At 46.9% G+C, this 24,166-nt stretch overlaps 6 protein-coding genes across 6 annotated transcripts; 3 read left to right on the forward strand and 3 right to left on the reverse strand.

Moving 5' to 3' along the window:
- Positions 1-1,984: 1,984 nt before the first annotated feature.
- N7473_001556 (glycoside hydrolase family 71 protein) lies at positions 1,985-5,939 on the reverse strand (the record flags this gene model as incomplete). Its single annotated transcript, XM_057147496.1, has 2 exons — positions 1,985-5,794; positions 5,853-5,939. The coding sequence occupies 2 exons, from the start codon at positions 5,937-5,939 to the stop codon at positions 1,985-1,987; spliced, it is 3,897 nt and encodes a 1,298-aa protein (XP_057011150.1).
- Positions 5,940-8,031: 2,092 nt separating this feature from the next.
- Positions 8,032-9,306, forward strand: N7473_001557 (uncharacterized protein; the record flags this gene model as incomplete). Its single annotated transcript, XM_057147497.1, has 2 exons — positions 8,032-8,078; positions 8,127-9,306. 2 exons carry the CDS (start codon positions 8,032-8,034, stop codon positions 9,304-9,306), a joined length of 1,227 nt encoding a protein of 408 aa, XP_057011151.1.
- A 69-nt stretch (positions 9,307-9,375) lies between these two features.
- N7473_001558 (uncharacterized protein) lies at positions 9,376-10,319 on the reverse strand (the record flags this gene model as incomplete). Its single annotated transcript, XM_057147498.1, has 3 exons — positions 9,376-9,916; positions 9,980-10,237; positions 10,285-10,319. 3 exons carry the CDS (start codon positions 10,317-10,319, stop codon positions 9,376-9,378), a joined length of 834 nt encoding a protein of 277 aa, XP_057011152.1.
- A 3,208-nt stretch (positions 10,320-13,527) lies between these two features.
- On the reverse strand, positions 13,528-16,834 carry N7473_001559 (Urease). Its single transcript, XM_057147499.1, has 8 exons — positions 16,753-16,834; positions 16,605-16,691; positions 16,493-16,519; positions 16,022-16,399; positions 14,249-15,925; positions 14,136-14,195; positions 13,894-14,073; positions 13,528-13,782 (listed from the first exon to the last, which is right to left on the reverse strand). The coding sequence occupies exons 1-8, from the start codon at positions 16,771-16,773 to the stop codon at positions 13,702-13,704; spliced, it is 2,511 nt and encodes an 836-aa protein (XP_057011153.1). The 5' UTR covers positions 16,774-16,834; the 3' UTR covers positions 13,528-13,701.
- Positions 16,835-18,836: 2,002 nt separating this feature from the next.
- Positions 18,837-19,224, forward strand: N7473_001560 (uncharacterized protein; the record flags this gene model as incomplete). Its single annotated transcript, XM_057147500.1, has 2 exons — positions 18,837-18,873; positions 18,920-19,224. 2 exons carry the CDS (start codon positions 18,837-18,839, stop codon positions 19,222-19,224), a joined length of 342 nt encoding a protein of 113 aa, XP_057011154.1.
- A 3,589-nt stretch (positions 19,225-22,813) lies between these two features.
- Positions 22,814-23,103, forward strand: N7473_001561 (GDSL lipase/acylhydrolase family protein; the record flags this gene model as incomplete). The annotated part of the gene is made up of 2 exons (XM_057147501.1): positions 22,814-22,830; positions 22,923-23,103. The coding sequence occupies 2 exons, from the start codon at positions 22,814-22,816 to the stop codon at positions 23,101-23,103; spliced, it is 198 nt and encodes a 65-aa protein (XP_057011155.1).
- Positions 23,104-24,166: the final 1,063 nt, after the last annotated feature.

Consider the following 24,166-nt stretch of genomic DNA (forward strand, 5'->3'; position numbering starts at 1 on the left):
AACCCTAAACCCTAAACCCTAAACCCTAAACCCTAAAATATTCGGACTACTACGTACAACGGAGCTATAGTGTAGCCTTGTTAAGCTCTACGGTCTCTACTATACGATCAGAAGGTTAAAAGATCTGTTGATGCTGCTCCTCGAGCTAGTTAAAGAGATTATTAATAGTAGAGGATGTTTGCTCAGGCTCTGCTGATTCTAATCGTATAGGGCCTATAACAGCAAAGTAGTGAGAGTAAGGCCCTTAGCGATAGAGACGCTAGCAGGTAACAGGGCGAGTATACTTACGTAACTCTTCTTCAGGGGTAGGTAGAGAGGAGGAAGGATTAAACGATTAGGAAGAGGAGTAAGCGCGCTATTAATAACGAACTCGCTAGTGCTCTTTTATTCCTTTAGTCGTACGACAAATATATCGGTATAATAGGGTCCGCTAGTATTGAATACTATCTTAGTAAACAGGGAGAAGATCAAAAGGCGGGGGCTGATTAGGGATCAGGCTATTATCAAAGGTAGATAATAACTAGGGCCAGAGACTAGGAAGGTATTAGTGAATCTGCGTAGCTGTACGAGAGGAAAGTGAATAAGGAGAATAGCGAAGATAGGTTATAACTTGACTGATTCGCATAGCTGATTGGCAGGACGAGTAAACTAGAACATGAAGAGAGGGAAGAGGGATAAAAAGCTCTTGGGTAAGAGAGTGAATATTAGTCTCTATTTTTAAGTATAAAAATTAGTGATGATTAGCAAGTGCTAGGAAATAATAAAAAGATTGTATTCAGGGGTCGTACGAGAATAATCACCTCAAGGAAAAGGATAGTGTGGGTCAAAATAAGAAAGGTGGGCCCTCCCGGTCGTACCCTATCAAAAGGAATTAAGGGTTTTGGGCAATTTATGATTAACTCGTACGACTGCTATAAGTGACTGCAGAAGCTAAGAATGAAACCGGATATAGAATATATGTCAACTTAGAACTTCTAAAAATTTCGAGGTGATCGTACGAAGAAAAGTGCCAGCAGTCAGGTAGGGAAAAGAGCGAGCAGTGAGGGTGGTGGGTCCAAATTCTGCCCATACATAAGGCCTCTACACCGCCGAGCAGCGACCCTCACTGCTCCAGGTCCCTTGGGATAGGGACTCCATCGCGCTCTCCTTTCTCGGCCGCCTCGCATCTACTCTACCTTTGCTCCTGTGTGATGTCGTCTTGTGTGATACAGTACGTCCCGAAACTCAACAAGTTGCTGTACGTTCTCCAAGTTATGTAAATGGTGAAATTTGCCTGAACGGTCGCACTTGAATTTGCTCAAACGTTGACGCTCAAGCCTCAAGCTCCTTAATGCAATGTCTAGATCTACATCCAATTACTGCGCCCAGGACTCGTCAGTCAAGAAGAGATAATGAGAACTATGAATCAACGCCAATATATCGAAAGGTTCTCACGGCCAGATCATGGCCGACTGCTCCTCATGGGATAAAAGTCAACTTGTCCAGCGCGAATTACGGGAAAATACCGAACCTCATATTGATAATGCACTGATTGCGTCGGGTAACCAAGTCAAGAGCGAGCGAGCGAGCGAGAGAGAGGCAGAGACACACAGAGAGAGAGAGAGTGTGTGTGTATGTGTGTGTCTGATTCAAACTTTTAAACACCCAGGTATATCGCTTCTAGAGTAAATGCATAGAACAAAAGGCGATACGTCTAGATGGGCATTCCCCCTTCAAAAGACGGAAAATTGAAACAGGAGATAGAAAACGAAAATAATTATGAAAATACATCAACATATAGAGCAGAACAATGAATTTTTCGGGATGGAAGTATAATAAGTAGAATCTAAAGAACAAAAGATGATCAGATCGTGAATGATCTAAGGTGTGAAAAGAAAGAGAGGAATAACGACAGACGAAAGAAGTAGAAGTGAGAATTTGAGAAATGTAGAAGGGCAGAAGGCAGCGAGTAGCCGATTGGCGCTGGGTACAGCGATAGAAATCCCTAGTGGCCGATTGTTGCATCAATTTTCTCCAGGATCGCATCACGGTATAGTCCCATTCCAGGACTTCGTGGATGGAAAGCCTTGATTTGATAGGTAAAATACCAGTCTGAAACATCCTGCGCGTTGAGATCTCCATCTTTGATGGCCTGGGTCGCGTTTCCATATGACCATGCTATCGGTCCGTCTGGTTCTTGGTTGATAGCGATTGAAACAAGGCAAAGCCATTTCTGCCATGGGTCTGGATCTGAACCGAGCGCGGTTTCACAATTTGAAGGGTCCGGCAGATCAATACCATTTTGCTTCAGATAGGAAACATCACTCGCATCTGACGAAGTCACAGTATCACCATCAAGAGGGAGATCATTCCAGCCGCTCAAAAAGAAGTAAGTGTTCGGGGCGCTCGAGTCAGGTTCATGAATCCCTTGCTCACACCAGCGGTGCGAGTAAAATTTGCTTTGGACATCCACGTAATACACTCTCGTGGAACCAGCTTCGGTATTGGCATCTCGAATGGCAGCCATGATTACATCGTTGAGCTGAGAGACCAGCAAGTTGAGTTCAGCACGAAGATCGTTTGTGAGGTAGACCATGCGGTTCAACCACCAATCACTGGGAGGATTATAGCCACTCCAGAAATAATGAAAGGTGCTCTGGTCACAATCGGTGGTGTCTTGGTTGAAGAACTCGGGGTAACCAGTGACAAATAGGGAGAGATCAACTTCTTCGCCCTTTTCCAGAATCTGCTTATAGAGAGTCTTGAGCTTGTGGCGTAGGCCGGTCTCTCCTTGATCATTCATCAAAGCGCGTGCCTTGTCCTCAGCTTCAACGCACCACTGGCGGTAAGTTGATCCAAAGTGCCAAGTAGCTGGGGTCACGATGCAATTCCAAACAATGTCAGAAAACCCAAGATCGTTTCCGCCCATAGTCAGAGTGGCCAAGTTTGCAGAATATTGACTACTCCATTCTTGAATTTGACGTCCCAAACCAGTTGTGGTGTCACCCGAGCAGACTTTCTTTTCGATGGAAATAGAAGTATCTTGGAGTTCTTGATAAATTAGGTCGCCATAGTTGGACTGACCTACACGACACTTGTCTGACGATGTGACCCCGGTGCCCATTCCTGCCGCAAAAGAATCCCCAAATGAAACCACGCCACTGATTTCGAATGCACTCCCATGGTCAAACATCAGGGGATTATACTGTACACACTCCGAAGTTGTTGCTGTCGATAGCTCAGAAATGGCTTGAGCAGAGGTAGGGCTAGGCGGAACGAGGGGAACTTCAGTGCCAACATTGTTACTGAAGAAAATACCAGCGGCAACCACGGCCCAGGTATCCGCATTGATCTGTGAAAAGTCCGCATTACAGATGCCATCCTTTGAAGGGTCGCTGGTATCTGCGCAAAGGTTTCCTTTGAGACCAGCGTAAGGTTGGCACCCTCGGTTGAATGTACCCTCTGCAAGCAGTTTGCAACTCTCCCATCCGTATGCAAAATCTTTGGCTTGTGACGGGTGAACTGTCTTCATTGCAAATTTGGAATGGGTCATTTCGTGAAGAAGGACAGCAGATCTCGTGTGGTGTGCATCTATAATGCTCGCGGGAGGGTTTTGGAACTTGTCGGCCGTGGCTGTCATTCTGGTATTCGTGAAGAATCCAGGGCAGATGTTCATTGTTTTTCGGCCAGCATTCATGAAAGCAATGTCGGGAGTTGGACCTGTACATGGGTTTGCAGTGAAGTTACAAGTGATCTGGAGACCAAACCCAGAGCCATCCAGCATCGACACAACGTTATTGTAGACACCGGCTGCGTTTTTCGCAAACTTTGGGTCAGCTCGTACGTTCTCTGAGAAGAAAGTCTTGTAGAAGCTCCACGTCTGCAGATCATCCCGTGCGCTTTGTGCCATCCACATTGCGAATCTGAATTCTTGAAGGATCGCTGGCCTTTGGCTCACAGAACATATAGCCGCGCCTGTGCCACCCCAATTCAAGTTTGGACGAAAGGTCGAGATCTCAGAATCAAGATTGTACTCACATGTCCCTTCCGGACAATATCCACGGCTGCAAGCGAAGTCACACAAGTTATCAAAAATATTGGAATGGCCTGGCCCCGCCATTCCAGACATATTCGTTTGAGGTGGTGGCTGGATAAGTGGCCCTGTTGCGGTACAAGTACAAAGGTTGATAGGGCAATAGCCGTAATTACAGGCGTAGGAGCACAGCCCGATGGAGTCGCCTTCACCAGTTCCAGCAATACAAGCTGGTGGCAGGAAATCAGAGACCGTGGGAATGGGCATAGTATGCTCGACAGTATCGCATGTCTTGCTTGGGCAATATCCGTAATTGCAAGCAAAGCTGCAGAGGCCTTCGTAGTTGGCATCTCTGCCTTCCGCGGGATATCCAGTGACTCCTGTCGCATTAGGCTTGGTGCGAGCTGAACCTAGTTGCTCGCAGGTACAAGCGCCAACAGGACAGTAGCCATAAGAGCAAGTGAAGTCACAGAGATCGTTGAAATCATAAGCACCTTTGCCCTTGATACACTCATCGCCTTCAAGAAAAATCGTGGCCTTATCGGAGAGTGTTCCAGTAAAACTTCCCACCCACGCATTGTAGTTATTGAAACCCTGTGGACAAGTGGAAGAAATATCAATTCCAGAGAGCGAACCAGTCTGAGTATCCCCATATATCAGTTCGAATGCAACCTTTCCAGGTCTAGCGGGGTACGTGCCAAACCAGAGGCCTGCTCCGCCATTCCCATCTGGCATAGATTCCCAGGTAGGATAATATGAAGATTCTCCTCCGCTGAAAACCATCACCTCATGGTTGCCGTCGGTGAACAACGCCAAGATGAAGATGCGGTCTTCTAGGCCATCGGCTGGTGTGAACTCGATTTGCAATTGTTGAGCGGTATTGAGTGTCGTACCCCCAGTAGAACAAGCAGATACTGGATGCGGGCGATACCAGACGACCACTTTGTCTTCAGTAACATCTGCTTTCCCATTCTTATAAAGATCGATCAGGAAAGGAAGAACATCCCGCCAGCCATCATGCGGAAAGTCCAGTGCGTAATTGAAGGGGGCTTTGCCAATGTTAAATGCAGCCATAGACTTCTCGTAAACCGGGCCAATATAGTGCGATTCACCGTAGTCATTCCACGAGATGATCTCAACAAATTCAGGCATCGGGTCAAGACCAAGAAGCTCCTGCCATCGGTCAAACCAGAGGCTATCACCCTTCCAAAGCCAGTTCTTGTTGTAGCCTGGAAGGTTCGTGTAGAACCATGGTGATATAGCCATCATATATGGTTTACCCTCCAGATACTGGAAATAAGAGGCATCTGTATAGGTATCCATCGTCTGATTGCCCCATGGCCAAGCAGACCAACTAAACAGTCCGTCGGCAACACCATTTGCAAGTGCTGCAGCTGGCTTGGCACCAACAGACGACCAATCGGGGATGAAATAACAATTCGTCTGTGCTTTGATTTCCACCCAGTCATCCGCATTTCCGGGACCTTCAAAGGTAGACACGAAAGGCTTGCCGTTGTATAGGAAGTATGCTCCATTGGAACTGTACTGCTGGATCATACTGATCACGGTATCCTTGCTCCATGGCCCATTTCCCGCGTAGTCGAACGAGAAGAAAAGTTTGAAGCCGACTGAGCCAGCAGCATCAAAGGCGGCTTTAATAGAATTGTCGTTGGTGCTGTCTTGCCACGCCATGTTCAATGCAAAGGCATCAATATGGGCATCTTTGGCCAATTTCATATCCGATTCCCAATCGGAAGCAGTATAGTTTTGGGAGTTCGTGACCTATGAGAGCGTAATCAGTACTCATCTCTCACCAGGAAACCACCAAAGATGCAAATACCATAAAATGTGCAAAGACAGCCTTTGCATTGGTCCCATGGACGAGGTGGCTGGCCACCACAAGGGCAAGCCATGCGTACCAGTTCATTGTCGCAAAGAACGACTGACTTTTTCAAAAGGCAGCTTGAACCTGGACTGGATAGGTGGTACATCTCGTTTAAGTATTATATTACTGTTCTGTGGGAAAGCATGGCAATTTGTGTGTGATTGCTGGGTCGTATTCTAAGATCTACGCTAATAGAGAATCAAGACGGCGCACTTACTAGCTAAATTGCGAGTTCATGGATAGCCATATTTCCGACGAAGCCTAGTTTAGCAGAGTGGGTACACAGCTGTAAAGGGTAAGACAATATAATAGTTACAAAGCCGTCGGAGCGTGCATATTCCAAGGGAAGGATATCAATTTCAAAACTTTGGGTTCTCATTAACCCACTACAACACGATCTGAGGGAAGACAACTGCCTATCGCAAGTCGCATTTTAGTCAAATAAGCTAATATCCAGACTGCCTGTCCATGCTCACTACCTATACCGCAACTACTGTTTCTTTCCAGTAAGTCCAGTATCGACTGCCTTTTTCCAGATTTCAGCAACACCCGAAAAAGTTCGTCGGATACTCTGTCTTGTAACTTCCTCCACACCGGAAATACAAAACACAAAAAGAATGCCGCCCGAGGAGACAGAAAATAACTTAATCCTTTCCTAAAACTGAATCCGATACACAATAATCTGAATCATGCAGGGGGCAGAATTTTGTCTTTGCTCCTCATAAACGGTATGCCAGTCCTACACCCAGCCCAAGCTCAGACTATACCGCACTAAGGCGAGACTAACAATAGCTCGCGTCTCTAGGCGATCTTGGCAAATTCGGGTTAGGGCGGCTTCTCTAGCTATCTACTCTATTCATCGTTAAGCCCACAAGGTCGTCTCTATCGTTTGTTGCAGACAACATCCAAGTAAGACAATAGAATCGCTTCCACTACAGCCTACTTTCACCGCATATCATGACGCCAACCACAGCAGCTATTGCTAGGATAGCATCAATTGTGATAGAGCCTGTGGTCGGGTTACCATAGTAATTTTAGTTAGCCTTGGCGTTCTGGTTAGCCTTGTGGACTCATGCGATTTCGGCTCCAGTAGGTGTTTCTATACTCCGTACAGCTTTTCTAGATCACAGCGAAATTGCGAGAATTCTCTGATAATAGTCTCGGTTAAAGTGAAGAATTAGTGCAAACACTACGCAGGATCGCAGGTTTTACGCTATTCCTCGTACCTAACATACGGAGTACAGGCAATACAGTGACGTTACATCAATGTTTGGACCCCTAGCCCCACCCACTACTAGCTTTCATGAACGCCCGATATCCATGCCCTTCCTTTGGCTGGCTACCCTAGTATTCGGCGCCCCTAGTAGTAGAAGACAGAATAGAAGAAGGAAAGGATGTGTGTGTAAGAAGAGAGAGGGTGGTTGAATTGGTAAATGTAAGCCGTGAAAGGCTTGGCAGAAATAAGGCAGAAATCAGGCCAAATGTCGTGCCGCCAGAATTTTGATGTCGTGCCAGCAGTCGCCCCCAAAAAGAATACTCTTAATAGTAGAGAGCCATTTTTTTTAGATAATTACCCTTTAAGTTAATTTATACACTTATTTCGATAATATAGCTTTAAAGTATAGTCTTTATTTAAGTGAACTTGCTCTAAATTTTAAGTCTTCTATAAGCTCTAATCCTACCTAAAATTAATATAGAAATGCTCTGCCGAGACTTAGACCTTTATATCAACTTATATATTACATCCTTAATAAGTATCAGAAGAGTGCGCCCGTGTAAAAGATCATAATTTCTGTTAGAATCGGTTGGGATAAAAAAACGTGCATTGCGGTGGGAAAAACCATTAGGGTGGGGCGCACCCATAAGCGATTGCGCAATAGGGGCGCCGACTACTAGGGTAGCCAGCCAAAGGAAAGGCACGGATACTAGCCTATACGTAGCGCGTTCTCGCATATGCGAAATCATACTAGACTCGGACTACCGCGAAACTCGTACTCGGACTCGCCGTGGACCTTGATAAGCCTTTGCTTCCTAGCACTTCCTCCCACCAGAAACAAAGAATACCGAAAAGCCGTCCACCCAACCTTCCTATCTTTTTCTGTGACAATCTACTTGGACCGAGGCTCCGTCAATGATGGCTGCAACTTCCTCGTATCTGAGGTATTCTGCTGCAGACAGACGGTACTATGTCCGCTGAGAACATGTCTAACTCAAAGCTAACCCAAATAGATCGGGTTGTCCTCGCCTTCATCTTACATTTGACGCAAAGCCGAGCATTGACTTAGAGGTTGACACGTCGTACGCCATTACTTTCACTATCACTCGGGAAGCAGATGATCCCGAAAGACGACCATGCATCTTCCATTGGGATCCGATTGAGGATGGATTCGGCCAGTCCGGCTTCATGCTGTTTCGGCGGATTCCCGTAGGAAATCCAAATTTTGGCTGGCATCCAGTCTCGATCAACCCTAGTCAGTCGCTAGCAAAGTCCATTCAGCCACGAGAGGTATCGATATCGGATCCTTGCATGAAAGAACTGCTTCCAGGCGCCAGCGTTTCCTGGGAGGTTTCCTTGCCGATTGTCTACTTCGACTCTTTTCGACCGGGGCAGTTTTACCAGACCCTATGGGTAGGTGGACAAATCCCCCTATGGGACTGGGGCACATTAGCGGAGCACCAGAACTGCAAATTAAGCCCTAAATCCATATCATTGATCCTTCCTATCTCGGAGATGCAGTCACTGCATATTTTCGACGAAGAAAGCGATATTGACGATGTGGGCCCGTTGCCACCTTCGCCTCGGTCACTTCTAGCGTCTGACCGAATGGATGGCGCGCCTGTCCTAAACTTGAGCATTACTGGACCTACTACACTGTCGCTGAAAGACTACGATCCCTCAAGTCGTCTTCGATATGCTGTGACGGCAATACTATTATACGAAGCGGCCCCTAATATCTCTCGCAGAGAACCTATTGTGTTTCATGCGTTCCTGTTTAAGGATGTCGATTGGCGTCAAGAGGGATTCAGGCTCTACCGTAAAGAAAACGGGCAGTGGCAGCCATATGAAATACGTGGATCCTTCACGCATCATCGGTATAGAGTACCAAACCCCGTATCAAAGAATGTGGGCCGCAACGAAGACAATGACTTTATTGCACTTAATCCAGGTGAGTCGTGGTCGTTCACGCGGCAAGTGACTGATTTCCCGGAAAATGTGGTGCCTGGGGATACGTTCCGGTACTGTTATAAGGGAGCTCAACTCGACTGGTGGGATTGGGGTCATTTTCAAGATCATGAAGACACGGTAGTTACTATTGAGGGCAAAGTCCGCGAGCCAAAAGACAACGGAGGCCGACCTGCGCTTGTCATACCGGCTAGTAACTACGTGGAGTTCACGGTGGTTGAATGAAAAACCCCTCATAGTTAGAGCGCTCGAATCCATTGTCCGTTCAGAATTTGTTTGATAGCAAGACATCCGTCAATGTGCAACGCTTCCCAAAAGTGGCTCGGTTTCGCCTCCTAGAGCACCGTTGTTGCTCGATGACGACCGAAGTAGACCCAAAGCAAGAAGCACCGCCTGGCCAAGTGCAAAGACAAAGTTGTCGACAATGATCCATCCAATAACGCCGTACCAAACAGAGAAACTACGCCAACTGAATTCGCCATCCGATTTCTCATAGGGAAAAGGAAGAGCCCATATCAACGTCACCGATACCAACGTGAAAATAACGGCTTGTGCAGCGAGGCCCGACAGACTCAACGCATTTGGAAACGGTATAGTCAGGATTTCACGAGCTTGGTAGTAGATACCCACGAAGCCCAGAATCGTGAAAATTGGGTAAATGAGCATACTGTGTACTGCGTAAAAGATGCTTGCGAAGAATTGTTGATCTAATCCTTGAAATGGTGACGTGGCTTCAAGGATCCATGGTAGGGGTGTAATCGAGACGAAAAGATAACAAGCGTATGCGGCAATAAGGGAGTTTCTACGGTCGCTGTGGAGAGTAACTCGAAGGAATCTGCAGGAGAAGAGGGTAAGTTTCTAAACGGATCCATATATTAAATTAGTATGTGATCCTCACAGTGATAAGAAAAGGACTGTGACTATGGCAAAGTGCCACAGATTGAATCGGTCCCCTTTGCTTGGCGGATCATGAAGGAGGATGTTGCCGTCAGATCCAACATCAACATATAGTGAAAATATGGAGATAGTGAGCTGTTCTGTGGCCCGGATTAAACACCACAAAATAGAGAGCGAAGAGATTCCGCGGATAGTGTGTGTCGTCTGGATTCGGAAGATTTGGGGGTAAAACGAAGCGATCGTGAGGATCAAAAGGATGCTGTCAGGGTCAGTACCAAAAGTCGTCGATTCAACAGGTATACGTACACCCGGGACCAAATAGGGGGCTCTGGCAACGACATTATCGCGTTTGTGAGGCGCGTTTGTAGGAAGTCAGGCAGAGTTAGTAGGCGGACTATAGTCTTAATAATAGCTATCAGAGGCTCAGAGCAAGCCAGGATGGTGCAAGCTACTAGCCTAATAATCAGACAAACAAAATCGAAGACGAAATCAAGTGGAGTCTGATGGCAGGTTGAACCATCGTGTGGGCCCTTGGATAGCTCGAATAAACGGCGTTGCAATAGGCAAGGATTTCGAATGTGTCAAACAGGCTACTGTATCACAAGACTTTTACGCTAGTCGCCTTCCGCTCGTGGCAATTTGACTGTGCTTCGGTTAATGGTTAATGCGATCGGTTAGCTCGCCGCATTAATAGGACGAAAGACCACATCGACCCTTTGACTTTCGGAGTTTGTGACTGACTCACTTTACCCTCGCTGGCGATTTGGAGATCTTCGGTGGCCAGTACCCGTACCCGTACCGACTAATTGTCAACGAGTCCGGTCGAAATGCACTAACGTAATTCACAAGCGAGTTGGCCACCCCATCCAAAATTGCGTCTTCCTTATCGCATCTATTCGCGCAGCAGCGAAGGTATACGATCTACCGCGTTCTGCCTTACAAACGCGTGCCCATGGCATAGTCTCACGCGCTGATACACGCCCAAACAATTATAAATTGACCGAATTAGAAGAAGATTCGCTTATTCAATGGATATTCGTGGAGCAGCGCCTAGGCCTGTTACTGTACGAGAAATGGCCAATGTTCTTCTTGCAGCGCGTGGAATCACTCCGCCGACCGTTAGCATTAATTGGGTATCTAATTTTGTTAAACGACATGATGAGCTTCGAACACGCTTCTCCCGGCGATATGACTATCAGCGCACTCTTAATGAGGATCCAAAGGCTATAAAATAGTGGTTTTTGATGGTGCAACGTACGATCGAGGAGAATGGGATTCAACCGGAGGATATTTACAACTTTGATGAGACTGGATTCGCAATAGGCCTTATAGCATCACAAAAGGTGGTTACACGAGCAGAATACTACGGTCGGCGATCAATCCTACAGCCAGGTAATCGCGAATGGGTTACTGCGATCGAAACGATTTACGCCGACGGCTATTCGCTGCCGCCCTGCGTCATATTCAAGGGCCAGGTTTATATTGCTGGTTGGTTCGAATCAAGTCTCCCTAGCAATTAGCAAATCGAAGTATCGAATAATAGCTGGACTACTAATGAAATTAGCCTTCGCTGGCTACAAAAGATATTCATTCTATACACTACTTCGCGTGTACGAGGGCGATTTCGGCTGTTAATCCTAGACGGGCACGGTAGCTATCTTACACCTCAATTCGATCGGATCTATGTCGAAAATAATATTATACTACTCTGTATGCCTTCACATTCGTCTTACTTACTTCAACCGCTTGATGTTAGGTGCTTTGCAGTACTAAAGCGTACCTACGGTTGCTTCGTGAGCGATTTAGCCCGTACTGGCTATAATCACATCGATAAGCTTGATTTTCTTACAGACTATCCACGCGCAAGGATAGAAGCTTTTTAGCCAAATATCGTTTAAAGCAGCTTTGCAGCTACTCGTATCGTACCAGTTAGTGCCGAAGAGTGCTTTCTAAGCTTAATATATCGCTCCGAACGCTTTCACCACCATCAAGCCGGCGAAGCAGCAGATCTAGCGAATTCACACCAAAAACGCCTAGAACAGCGATTCAGCTAGAAAAGCAAGCTTCTATGCTAAAAGAGCACCTAAAACAGCGGTCGCATAGCCCGCCTACACCATCAAAACTTATGCTTGATCAGATTATCAAGGGCCATGCAAAAGCCCTACACCATACTACGCTACTAGTGAAGGAGAACGCCGATCTACACGCAGGAAATAAAAAGAAACGTCAAAAGCGCACTCAATCGACTAGACGGATTACAAACGAAGGGGGCCTATCAATCGAAGAGGGCCTACAGCTAGCTCAGCAGCTAATTCAGCCAGTAGAAGCTGATGGAGTAGTATCGCATAATCAGGTTGATCTGCCTAATCAGCCGATTCAACCGGCCAGGAGGGCTCCGCCTACCTGCAGTGGATATGGCCAAATTAGTCATAGGATTACTTCATGTAACGTAGTTCCCGGCTTACCTGATAACCCGGTTAACCCGATAACCCCAAAACACCATACTAAATGCAATTTTTTAGGTCATAGCATATCAACAACTAGAAGCATTTCTTTCTTTGATTTATAGTGTCATATAAATTCTGAGCACTAAAAACGGTGTAGCATGACTCAAATATTTTGAAAAGGGTTAATTACCTATATTACCAAAATTACACTCCGGTCCAGTGATGTAGATATATATATTAATATTATACCACTTGGAAAAATTTCTCGACCTAATAAATATACTTAGCATGGTATATCAAACACTACGGTATCCCTAAGATGACATTCTTGGCCTTTGGGGTTGAAATATGAAATTATGAAAAATCCCATTTAGTATGGTGTTTTGGGGTTATCGGGTTAACCGGGTTATCAGGTAAGCCGGGAACTACGTTAACTAACGTAGTTCACACCCGAGCGGATCACACAGCCGAGCGGATCACCCCAAAATACCATACTAAATGTGATAAATTACAACTTCATATCTTAACAACTAGAAGGATCAATAATTAAATATTAAGGAATCCTAGACTTAATACTATCTCTAGCCTACTTCTATAATTCAGGACGACTAATCAAAGTACTGACGGAGATATATATACTCAAGCCTTGAATGAGGAAAATATAGCGTATTTTATGGTAACGTATCTATATAATCTTCACATATAGTTAAAATATATAAATGCTGTTCCTGTATCACAGTAGATGCATAATCCAAAATTTTAATCGAATCAAACCTCTGGTGGTCGAAATATGGATGGATCAAAAGACGGCATTAAGTATAGCGCATTAGGGTGATCCGCTCGACTGTGTGATCCGCTCGGGTGTGAGTTACGTTACATAGTTAAAAATCGTATTATCTAGTTGAATTAATGGGTGTTGGTTGAGATACTCGATTTTGAAGTTTTGTAATGGCGGTGGGTGGCCAGCTCGCTTGTGAATTACGTTATAGCCAAAAACATATCGAGTATTATAATCTGCCAATTATATTAGATAAATCGTACTAATGAAAGCGCGTGAAAACGAGCAAGCTAGCCCGCCAAAAAAATAGTCTCAAATTGAGTCCACGATAGTAAGGATGTATTTCGCTACAGTCATTCTCGAGATCGCCTTGACTAGTACAAACTAAGACTCTCTTTCCCGGCCCCACCGCCAAGGCCTTAATACATACCACATGGTAATCTGAAACCTCCATAGGGGCAGGTACCACCAGCTCCAACCTAGGGTAGCTAAAAAAACTCAGAAGACATAATATGCCTGCGTTAGCGGCAACTCAGCTGCGGGCTCCGCGTCACACAGCATGCCATTAGCCTCGACAGTCTAGACAAACCGGAGCATTAGCTAAACCACTTCCCAATAAAGATCCAGCTCGTTCCAAAGAACTCCTTGGTACAGCTAGCGCGCAAGGCAAAATCTTTAATTCCAACTTACATAATTCTCCGGGTCAACCTTCATCTTCGGCATGGCATCATTGAATTCCATATTCTTCTTGCCGACGGTACGGCAACCCTTGACGGCCTCGATGCGCTTGCGCAGGCCATAGCTCTGTACGGCGCCATTGTCGATGGAAGCTTGCGAGACGAACATGATCGAAGTACTTGGCAGGCGTGACTATTCGTCTCAGAACAGTCAACAGACTTGAAAAGTAGGGTGGGAGCAAAAGGAAAACATACGGCAAACATAGGGCGAACGATCCTAGGCTCGACGGTCGGGATTGAGGCATTAGGATCACCCTATACACCAATTAGAAACGGGAGTTATAGTCACGAGCAGAAATAGGCCATACCATCTCCGCAACTGCAATCATCCCACTCTTCAATACCTGTACAGGCTTCGTGCCAAATGTGCTGGGGTTCCACAACACCAAATCTGCAACCTTACCCACTTCCACACTCCCAATAAGATGTGCCATACCCTGCGCCAGCGCCGGGTTAATCGTGTATTTGCTGATATACCGTTTCACTCGGAAATTGTCATTATCCGTGCCCCGGTCCTCCTTCAACTTCCCGCGCTGCGACTTGTTCTTGTGTGCGGTATGCCAGGTCCGCAGAATGACCTCACCGCAGCGGCCCATGGCCTGCGAGTCTGACGAAATCATGCTAATTGCGCCGAGGTCGTGCAGCACGTCCTCGGCTGCGATGGTCTCGGCCCGGATGCGACTCTCGGCGAAGGCCACGTCTTCGGGGATGTTCTTAGATAGATGGTGGCAGACCATCAGCATGTCCATGTGTTCGTCTAGCGTGTTCAGTGTGAAGGGTCGGGTCGGGTTTGTGCTGCTAGGCAGCACGTTAGGGTACTCGACGACCGAGATGATGTCTGGTGCGTGGCCGCCACCAGCGCCTTCGGTGTGATAGGCGTGAACGGTACGGCCCTTGAAGGCTTCAATTGTTTTCTCAATAAAGCCAGATTCGTTCAGTGTGTCAGTGTGGATCATACATTGCACATCGTATTTGTCACAGACGGCTAGGCAGTTATCAATGGCGGCCGGGGTGGACCCCCAGTCTTCGTGAAGCTTGAGGCCAGCGGCACCAGCCTTGATTTGCTCTTCGAGGCTAATGGTATCGCAGTCGTTACCTTTACCTGTAATGCCGATATTGATAGGGAGGCTATCGCAGGCTTGCATCATATGCTTGAGGTGATTGGGTCCCGGGGTACAAGTCGTCGCCTTCGAGCCCGTGGTCGGCCCCGTCCCGCCAGCAAGGAAGGTAGTAATACCAGATGCCAGTACTTCATCCACTTGCTGGGGACAAATCAGATGGATATGCGAGTCGAAGCCACCCGCCGTGACGATCTTATTTTCTCCCGCAATCACATCCGTGGACGAGCCCACCACTAGGTCCGGGTGCACTCCATCCATAACATCAGGGTTACCTGCCTTACCAATGCCAGCAATCATTCCATTCTTGATACCAATATCGGCCTTGTAGATACCAGTGTAGTCGATAATCAGAGCGTTGGTAACCACCGTATCCACGCACTCAGCCGCTGAGCGCCCCGATGCTTGTCCCATTCCTTCACGCAGAGTCTTGCCTCCACCAAAGGTACACTCGTCGCCATAGCTGGCCATATCCTTCTCCACCTGAACCCACAAATTGGTCAACCCCAGACGTACCAAATCTCCTGTCGTAGGGCCGAACATACGCGAATACGCCTCGCGCTCCATCGAGAACCCAGTAACCAGCGCGCTATCCGCTGTTGGTTCCGGCACATGCGCAAAACCGGCCGCCTGGAGCTTGGCGATAATCTCATCAGTCCGACTGAGATCCACGGGCCCATTGGCAAGGTAATTGCCTCCGCGGATAACCTTGTGACCGGAAATCTCGACCAGGGTAACGGTCTTGGTATCCCCGGGCTCGAAACGGACGGATGTACCAGCGGGGATGTCCAGACGGAAACCGTAGGATTGTAGGCGGTCGAAATGCAATTGCGGATTCGTCTCTATGAAGTGGTAATGCGATCCGACCTAGTATTATCAGATCACCCTTAGTTCCCGACCCTGTCTAGCAGATAACTGTATTGCACAGCCCTGTGCAGCACGAATCCGCTCCGCTCTACTTACCTGAATCGGCCGGTCTCCTTTGCTCATAACCTTCAAACGAATCCTTTTCCGCCCATCATTCAACACGATCCGAGTCTCTTTGGCCAGAATCACCGCGCCTGGCATTTTCTCAGGCATATAATCCTCTGGATCGGGGTCGGGGAATGCCTCACGCCGGGGAACGGGCAAGAAACTCCCATACAACGCACGCTCCAAGTTTCCCTCATCACTACTAATCGGATGGTGCACCGTGACTAGGTATGTCCCAGACGGGAATGTACCCTCAACCTGAAGCTCCTCCACGGTAGACACGACGGAGGGCAGGACATGGCGGCGACCGAGCATGGTCTTGCCGATGGACATCAAATCGGCGACGGAGTAGTGTCCGTCGCGAATCAGCTATACAGCGTAATCACATTATTTGCTCGAATCTCCATTGGCGTGTGGCACAAGGCCATTACAATCAATTCCAAAAAATGGTGGCAATCATACCTCGTGCAGTACACTCGAAATCAAAGCCTGCAAGATGACCAAAAAAAACCACGATTGTCAGCGACGTGCCCAGCAAAACACTACCTTCAACCCCCACGTTAAACGAACGTACTACGGCCTCCACATGATTCAGCCTAACACCCCTGGCCAGACGCCGCTGCGCCAATGACCCCAGATGTGCGATCGTGAGCTTGTCGAGCTGTACAAATTACTTATCGGCGTCATTGTTCATCGAGATCAATCTTGGCTGTTCAACTTACCTCCTTCGGAACAAGATGCATGATGTAGGTGGAACCTGGATTTTGGCGTACAGCGGCAGGGTACTGGTACGGGGAAGGCTAGGGACGGTGTGGACAAGAAGGATGGGGAAAACTAGAATAGTATTTAAAAAGCAATGAGCTCGAGCGCAGAGATTGGGATTTAAACTATCGCAAATGTCTCAATTTCCTGTCGAACACGAAAGGACTGCTGGGAAGAGAGTGGAATTGAGCATTTGGGGTGCCAGTAAGGTGTAGATCCTCTAAAATTTTTTTCCGTCTTCGCTTTTTCCCGTCCACTACCGTGGCTGCGATAAGTACGGAGTACGGAGGTTATTAAGATTTGCAATTCTTGCACTGGTGATCCCCCTGCGTACGGAGGCCAAAGATAAGATCGTAACATATGGACCGAATGGGCTAGTGCAATCGCGGGTGCTCGACCGCGTTAGTCACTGTCTAAGCAAAATTGGGATTCGTGAATGGCTGAATCGGCAACTGACCACTGGGAGTTGGATGATAAGAAGACGACAGACTCAAAGAGGGAGTCAACGTACCTGAGGCTTGGCAGGAATTTTCCTACCTATTTGACTACCCCGCACGTGATCTTAGCCTCAAGAAGCGCCATGCGAGTTAAAATACTTGATTGTTGCCGGGGCAAATCAAAGCGCAATCGTGAGCAAAAACGCTTCCGGAAGTCGGTTAAATTATCCTTGGCAGAAGTGTCTGTTACCTCAGCGATAGAAGTGACATACGATATCCAATCTCTTCGTAGATTAGGGTGGAGCCCCGACCCCCGACCCACACTACTTTAGGAGCCTCAGGGCTCATCCAAACTTAGATTCCTCATAGCTACAATATCATCCAATTTTCCTGCTACTGCTTCACATTAAGACAATCTTCGGGCCAAGATATGCTATCGACGTGGTACAGATCCAGATCCTGATCATAGTGGTGTCAGTAGGCAGATAATTGGACTCGTAGAATTTAAGCTTATCCGATGCACGATAGCGATAGTTTAGCAGGCCATATTTCAAAGATACGCGCGCGGCCGGCAGCGGGGAAGTGTCCAAAAGAATGAATGAGGAAACATCGAGATTTAATGGAAGGAACAGACTTTCTTGGTTGGTCTGAGGCGCCAAAATCGCGGCATGGTTCTTGTCTGCTCCAGTTCGAGAGGGACAGGATCGCCCTTTTAAGTAGCCTTGCGTCACATGAATGACATAAATAGCCGAAGTTTTGAGGGAGGTTATTCTGAACCGCGAACTTGAAAGCATTCTTGAACTTCGGGAGTAAGCCCTCGGCCACAGGGTAGTGGGGAATTGTGCTTCTCCGGAAGGCTGATTGGACACGGTTATTTGGCGGTTTGAAACTGTGACCCTACAAGCCTTCGATTTGCTCCAGCTCTTCTGACGTCAAAGCTCGTAGCTAATGCGAAGGCAGGTGAACCATCAGATCTTGGGGAACATTGAAGATAGATCCTGGATTCCTGGAAACAGGATTCGAGTTCCCAGGGCCTGCATTATCCCTGGAAACTGACACTCTTTCTTAGACCTTCGGAGAGCATAGCAGCTTCCGAACAGCGAGGATGGTCAATGTTACCACAAATGGCCATCCATTGTTATCCATCATAGCGAACGTGAGAGGGCTCCAACCAGAGATGACTATCTGTTTGGTGGTCCACGCGTAACCATTACCTTGCCGCAGTTTAAAGACCATACGATAGTACGTATGTGAATCTTATGAAGACGAAGTTCTTTAAACGTCGCCTTGTGCTTGGAGAGGGGAAATTGGCATCAGAGGTGCGTACCCCTCTTGGCATACCGTAGACAAGTCAGACTGTGTAGACGAGTCAAAAAATCACCTGCAGCAGGGTGGGTCCGTATACCGATTTTGAGAAGGTTCATTCTTCTAGATGTCACATTAATGCCGGGGAAACCTGCAAAAGTCCTTGTCCCGCTCGGTGGTTGCCTGCATATAACGACCGTCAGGCCAAAGACCACCGCTTTAGTTAAATCGGTTGACATCTATACCGTTATGTCACGGGACGGAGGAAAGTATGTTCACATTGTTGGCTTAATTATCGCATAATGCATGATAATTATGCATTCTTGCAACTGGCATTGCGTACGCTAAACCAGTTTGCTAGAGTAACATCGCAAGCCGTTACAAGCCAGCAATATCAGCGTCGTGGGTGGAATTGGAGAGCATTCTGATAAGCTCGTGGACTATGACTATAACAACGCTCTCGCCCCAGATAGATCATTACAAAGCCGATGCAACGAAGTTGTGTACTGGAAAATCATTCTCAAATATGTCGAGTTACTTGACCCAACAACACTACCACCTGCAAAGGCGCCAAACGATGGATTCAGCATAGCAGAAAAACAATCGGCCAGAAAATTCATGCAGGATGCTGGGTATGGGTTGGCTGCCGAAAATCAGCGACAGTATCGAATCTTTTGGAAGAGTCTGTAGGAGATGCGAGAAGCTGGCATTGACAGAATCCTCCTTTATCGCACGAAGGAATTTGATAGTTTCTGCCGAGGGTACCCCAGGAAATCAGAAACGTCGCTTGTAGATTTGATGGTGACCTGGGAAAGGCAATATCGACCTCACATTGAACAGCTCGAGACCAGAATGACAAAGCTCAGAAAGATAGACTTCAAACGCGTTGTCTATCTGGATGAACCCCCACTGGCCAATGCCACGGACAAAAGCCTCTTTATCCAAGACCAATCGCGCCTTATATCGAAAGCACAGCTGGGAACAGTGTCTGGCCACAGAAAAGCCAATGAAGTTGACAGAGACAAGTCTCACTTAATCTCTATCCTCCTAGCGTATAGTGGCTCCCTCTCAGTCTGTCCCATCATTCCGCTATCCGAAGGGATCATTTGGGCGTGTACGTAGGCAAGATTCAATCTTCAGATCACGTCTGCCGTATCAATAGGATACAAAGCCCTTCCAGGAAATTGCGTCTCGGTCAATCGGGAGGCACAGGAGTTTAAAATCAAATAAAGATGTCATTCTCTAATTACTCTGCAAATATGCTAATCACTCATGCACCGCTTCCTCTTACGCCCAGAATGAGTTCGATTCCTGAGGCAGCCGCGAACGAAACCCGTGGTTCATGCCAGTTGCTGCCGACACCTGAGAAACGAAGCAGAGTGGACTACACAGGGCTATATAGGTTCTCTAAGAGAAAGAAAAAGAAGATCGAGGATTGTGCGGAGAATAGCTATATCACTAAAGACACCTCTCAAGACAGAGCGTGTGCACGTGCCTCTTCTTTTACAATATCTGGAGCTTTGATTGCGTAGGGGTCCACCCGAGAAGCCTTCTAGCCCGCACTGATTTGGCTTTGACCATGTAGTTAGCCACAGGACGGCCAGCAGGCGCCATAACTGCCCTGCTCTCCATATCAAGCACTATCATCTCTTCCGAGGCCAGAAGTCCCAGCTTATACGCCTCTTTCGTAATTCTGCGACAGATATCCCCCCAGAAGTATTCACCACCTTCCGCAAGGTAATAGCCCTCAGAATTCCATCAAGCTTTGGATCCTTCGAATACGGCTTCGTCAATCAGGCGAATATATAGACGGGACAGGTCGTGAATGTGAACACGATTCCAGAAAGATTTCCCATCATTTAGCTGGAGCCCCTTGCTAGTTTCAAGAATAAGCCGGGTAAGGTTATACATCTATTCGGTTCTCCGCAAGACAGGGCCCCTTCCGGCTCCGAAAACGGTTAAAGGACAAACAATCGCAGTCTTTAGTGTATCAGAGCCGGCTGCCAAAACAATTTTGTCGGTATTGCGATATACAGCTTTGTCTTAAGAGATAATAACCTTTATTAGTGTATGCAGGATTTGTGATATGTAGCCTTCGTATGTAAACTTACCTGATAAAGAAGTAAGCTCAGAAATCCCCTACCAATCCTTAAAAATAGGTATCGGATTTGGAGTAATTTGGATTTCATGCCCAGAGTCCAGAAGAATATCAGTGCCGCTTGTATAAATATAGACACCTCCCCCCCTCTTCCGCAGTCCGTTGACAATGGCTGTCGCGGATGGCACATTGTCAGCACTGGTCGCAAAATGAAGGACCAGCTCATGTTTTGCTACTTCCTCCTCAATAATAGCCGGTTCGAACATAGCAAAAAATAGCCTTAGTTTTGGGTACCTTGCTTTGAATTGCACTTCATGAGCTGGGTTTCGTACGAGACAAGTGATACTATGTTCACATTCAGGATGCGTACTCAGAAGCTCATATAGGACGTCTCCTCCTGCATAGCCACTCTGCATTTATGATACAGTCAGCAAGAGCGCCAACATGGCCTTCAAAGAGCGGGTTCATTGTACCGTCCCTGTGAGAAAAATCTTTGGCTGTAACATATCTTAATATTCAAGACTTTGAAACCTATAATATACGGCGCCTGTGAAGTTAATTCGCCCCAGAATCGTGGTATGATTCCTTTTATAGGAGATAACGGTGATTTAAGATTACCAATTCTTAGCATTATTAATACGGGGTCAACTCATGACCAAGCAATTCCTATCTGTCTTGGGCCCATACTGAAATACGAGCCTTGCAACCTTAGGCCATATCGGCAACCCACAGATTATATCAAAGTCTAGGAGATAATGTGGCCCCGCTTTATTTTACTCAGCGTATGAATGAGATAAGCACGGAGTCCACTCCGTGACTTATTTGACTTGGCATATCACTTAGTTCTAGACATCGCCATTTCCCAGAGTCCATGCCCTTGTAAAAGATCCTGCAATCCTTAGTAGCCTTAATTTTGAAATATCCTCTTAATGGATCATTTCAGGGCACTGGCGACGTGCGCTGTCGCATACAGTGCCCCTGAAACGAAGTAACGGAGTGTAAGGGGTTACAAACTGTACCTAACTAGCTTCTTTTGGCTTTGCCATTACAACAACACCCATCAGCCACTGGCTCGTGAAGTAAGTACATAAAGGTTAGAATCCTACCCTACGACCATCGTAAGTCCTTAACCCAATTATTGTATGCTCCTATTCGCTGCTGTGCCCTGAAACGTACGAAGTGACAGGAAGGGAAACGTCCCGCACGTGACAAAAAGGTATAAAGTCTCGCGACTCAACAGACTGCCAAAAGTCCATACAAATTTGTGGCGAATTGTGTCCAAAATCACCCTGATGGCCTGCTGTAACTCATCTCCTTCATTGAAGACATCTCGTTCGATGTCATTGGAGGCTATTTTTATAGTGTCATTGGACGCAGCTCTTACCGGAAATGGCTCGAGTTGTATTTCTCTTTTTTCTTCTTCCGCTCGTTTGTTGGCTAGACTTGGGTCTCGTGTTTTGGGCGACCTCGATCCTAAAATGTCTTATCGGCTTCTGTTGTTGTATTCCACAACTTTAACTTTTAACTACGATATGACCTTTTTAGCCACAACGCCTCGGTCTACCATTAGGCCCGCTATATTGGACTGTTACCGCATAAAAGAATCTTTCTCAGCTAATCCTCAGCTACGCTCTCTTAATCCGTTGCCATGATCTCTTGTTCAACAAGGATTTTCATTCTACTACTTTCCCTTAAAAATCAAGTGTCGAGACATGGAGCAGTAACTTACCACTAGACATGGGTTATACCGAGTGACCCGCTTTCCTTTGTGTTTTGTATAGCATTTTAGTATTCTGGGCATTACGGTCGTCGTAACACCGTGTACCTAACCATCCATAGGGTATTTCAACCTGCCCCATGATATTCGTTCTTTCTTCAATCAATCAACCTTTGCATCCCTATATCGTATGCGTTTATTCAGCCTTGGATAAAGTTTATGAGAACGGCGGTCGCTTCTTCGTGCTCATGAATGTAGTATCGTTGCAATTGGCCCCACTATACGCATCCCCAGAACATCACGGCGTGGGACCGAACCACTACTTGCCAGATAAGCCTAGCAATTTGACTGCGATCAGTTATCGGATGTGGGAACAGGTTGCCAATGTCAACAATGCTTTTAAATATCAGACCCCCTTCGAACTGATAATCCGAAACCGATATCCTGGGTCTAAATTCGCTATCATGGACATGTTGGATTGGTATGTTCAACCCCAGGCAGGCACGTAAGATTCTTTCCTAACTCTCACAAGTTTACCTATATTTATACTAACCCAACATTATACCTCAATAGGAGCGCTCCGGCCAATGTCACCGGGTTCAACAAAAATTGTGATGTCAGTGAAACTACGTGCACTAAGCTACCCTCTTTCCTGTGGTTTGATGAGCTTCATCCATCGCCGCGGACGGTCCAAATTATTGCCCAGAATTTTACTAATGTCGTGAAGGGGAAAAGCAAGTGGGCAACCTACTAGTAGAGGAAGGAAGACGGGTCTTTCTTTGTGCCTTCCTCATTTCATCCAGCAGTCGAGCTGCTGTTTACCTATGTGCCTGTTGATTTTAGAGGTTGCGTCTCTAGTGTGCAGACTCTATGTATTGAATGCTGGGACACTGCCCGCGCTGCCGTAAAGACTTAAGAAGGCAAGGCAAGCTCCACGTAGACAGGGTTGAATTGAGTTCGTGACTTGGCTTTTTGGACAGGCTAGTTGTAGAGGAAATGACACTAACAGCGCCCACGGCACTGCTGGCACAGGAAGCGAGAAGAGAACAGGGAGACTGAGTCAATTGATCTATCTAGGAACAGGAAGACGAAGACGACTAGGAAAAAGGAAGAAGAAGCAGAAGGGAACAGAAGAGGGTCTATAAGCCCCTGAAGCACAAAGGAAAGGAACAAGGCCTGGTCCTGACAGGAAAACCCCGGCCTGCTTCGTGCAGGGCCAAAGAAGACGACAAACCCTGCAAACCCTATCGAGGTCAAAGGGATCGAGTCATCAGATACATGTAAAATTTCCTAACCTAAAGAGTAAAGAAATTTTTACTTCAGTACTGCTTGAAGAGGATAATCATATCTGTGCATTTCTGCTCAGCACGTCGTGCCCGCGGTGGGTGTAGGAATCTCCAATAACATATCTTCAATGGCGACGCCACACGGCAAGCGTCGGCCAGGAGGCAAACGATCGGCGTCGCCCCGCAGATTGCCCCATGATGGCCAAATAGGTCAGAGTACAGGGCGTATTCATCCGAATAGGTCATCTTGGCATGTCGCACATGGGACGTGGAAGACCGGGCCCGGATCGTGTGGAACTCAAAGACTATGGGGCGGGGATATACCGTGAATTATTGGTTACCTGCTTGTGTAAGCAGACCCACATAAAGGGGAGATGCTCTATATAAATTGGGCATTTTCCCTCCGTATGATCAAGGATTTTTAAACATTCATTCCTATGCTATTGTGTCGCGCGATATTGTAAGTGTGAGTCTCTAAATCAACTATTATATAAGTATCTACTCTCAGCTAACGAAATACATAAGCCTCTC

Source organism: Penicillium subrubescens (assembly GCF_028828155.1).
Source record: "Penicillium subrubescens strain IBT 31985 chromosome Unknown utg000002l_segment0_segment0, whole genome shotgun sequence".
Classification (NCBI taxonomy): Eukaryota; Fungi; Ascomycota; class Eurotiomycetes; order Eurotiales; family Aspergillaceae; genus Penicillium; species Penicillium subrubescens.

Bases quoted from the DNA above. Each gene is read 5' to 3' on its own strand.
- N7473_001559 (XM_057147499.1), bottom strand. From the start codon at position 16,773: ATGCATCTTGTTCCGAAGGAG. The intron at 15,926-16,021 runs GTAAGTAGAGCG...TGATAATACTAG, and splicing joins AAGGAGACCGGCCGATTCAG to GTCGGATCGCATTACCACTT. The intron at 14,196-14,248 runs GTATGGCCTATT...ATTGGTGTATAG, and splicing joins TGATTGCAGTTGCGGAGATG to GGTGATCCTAATGCCTCAAT.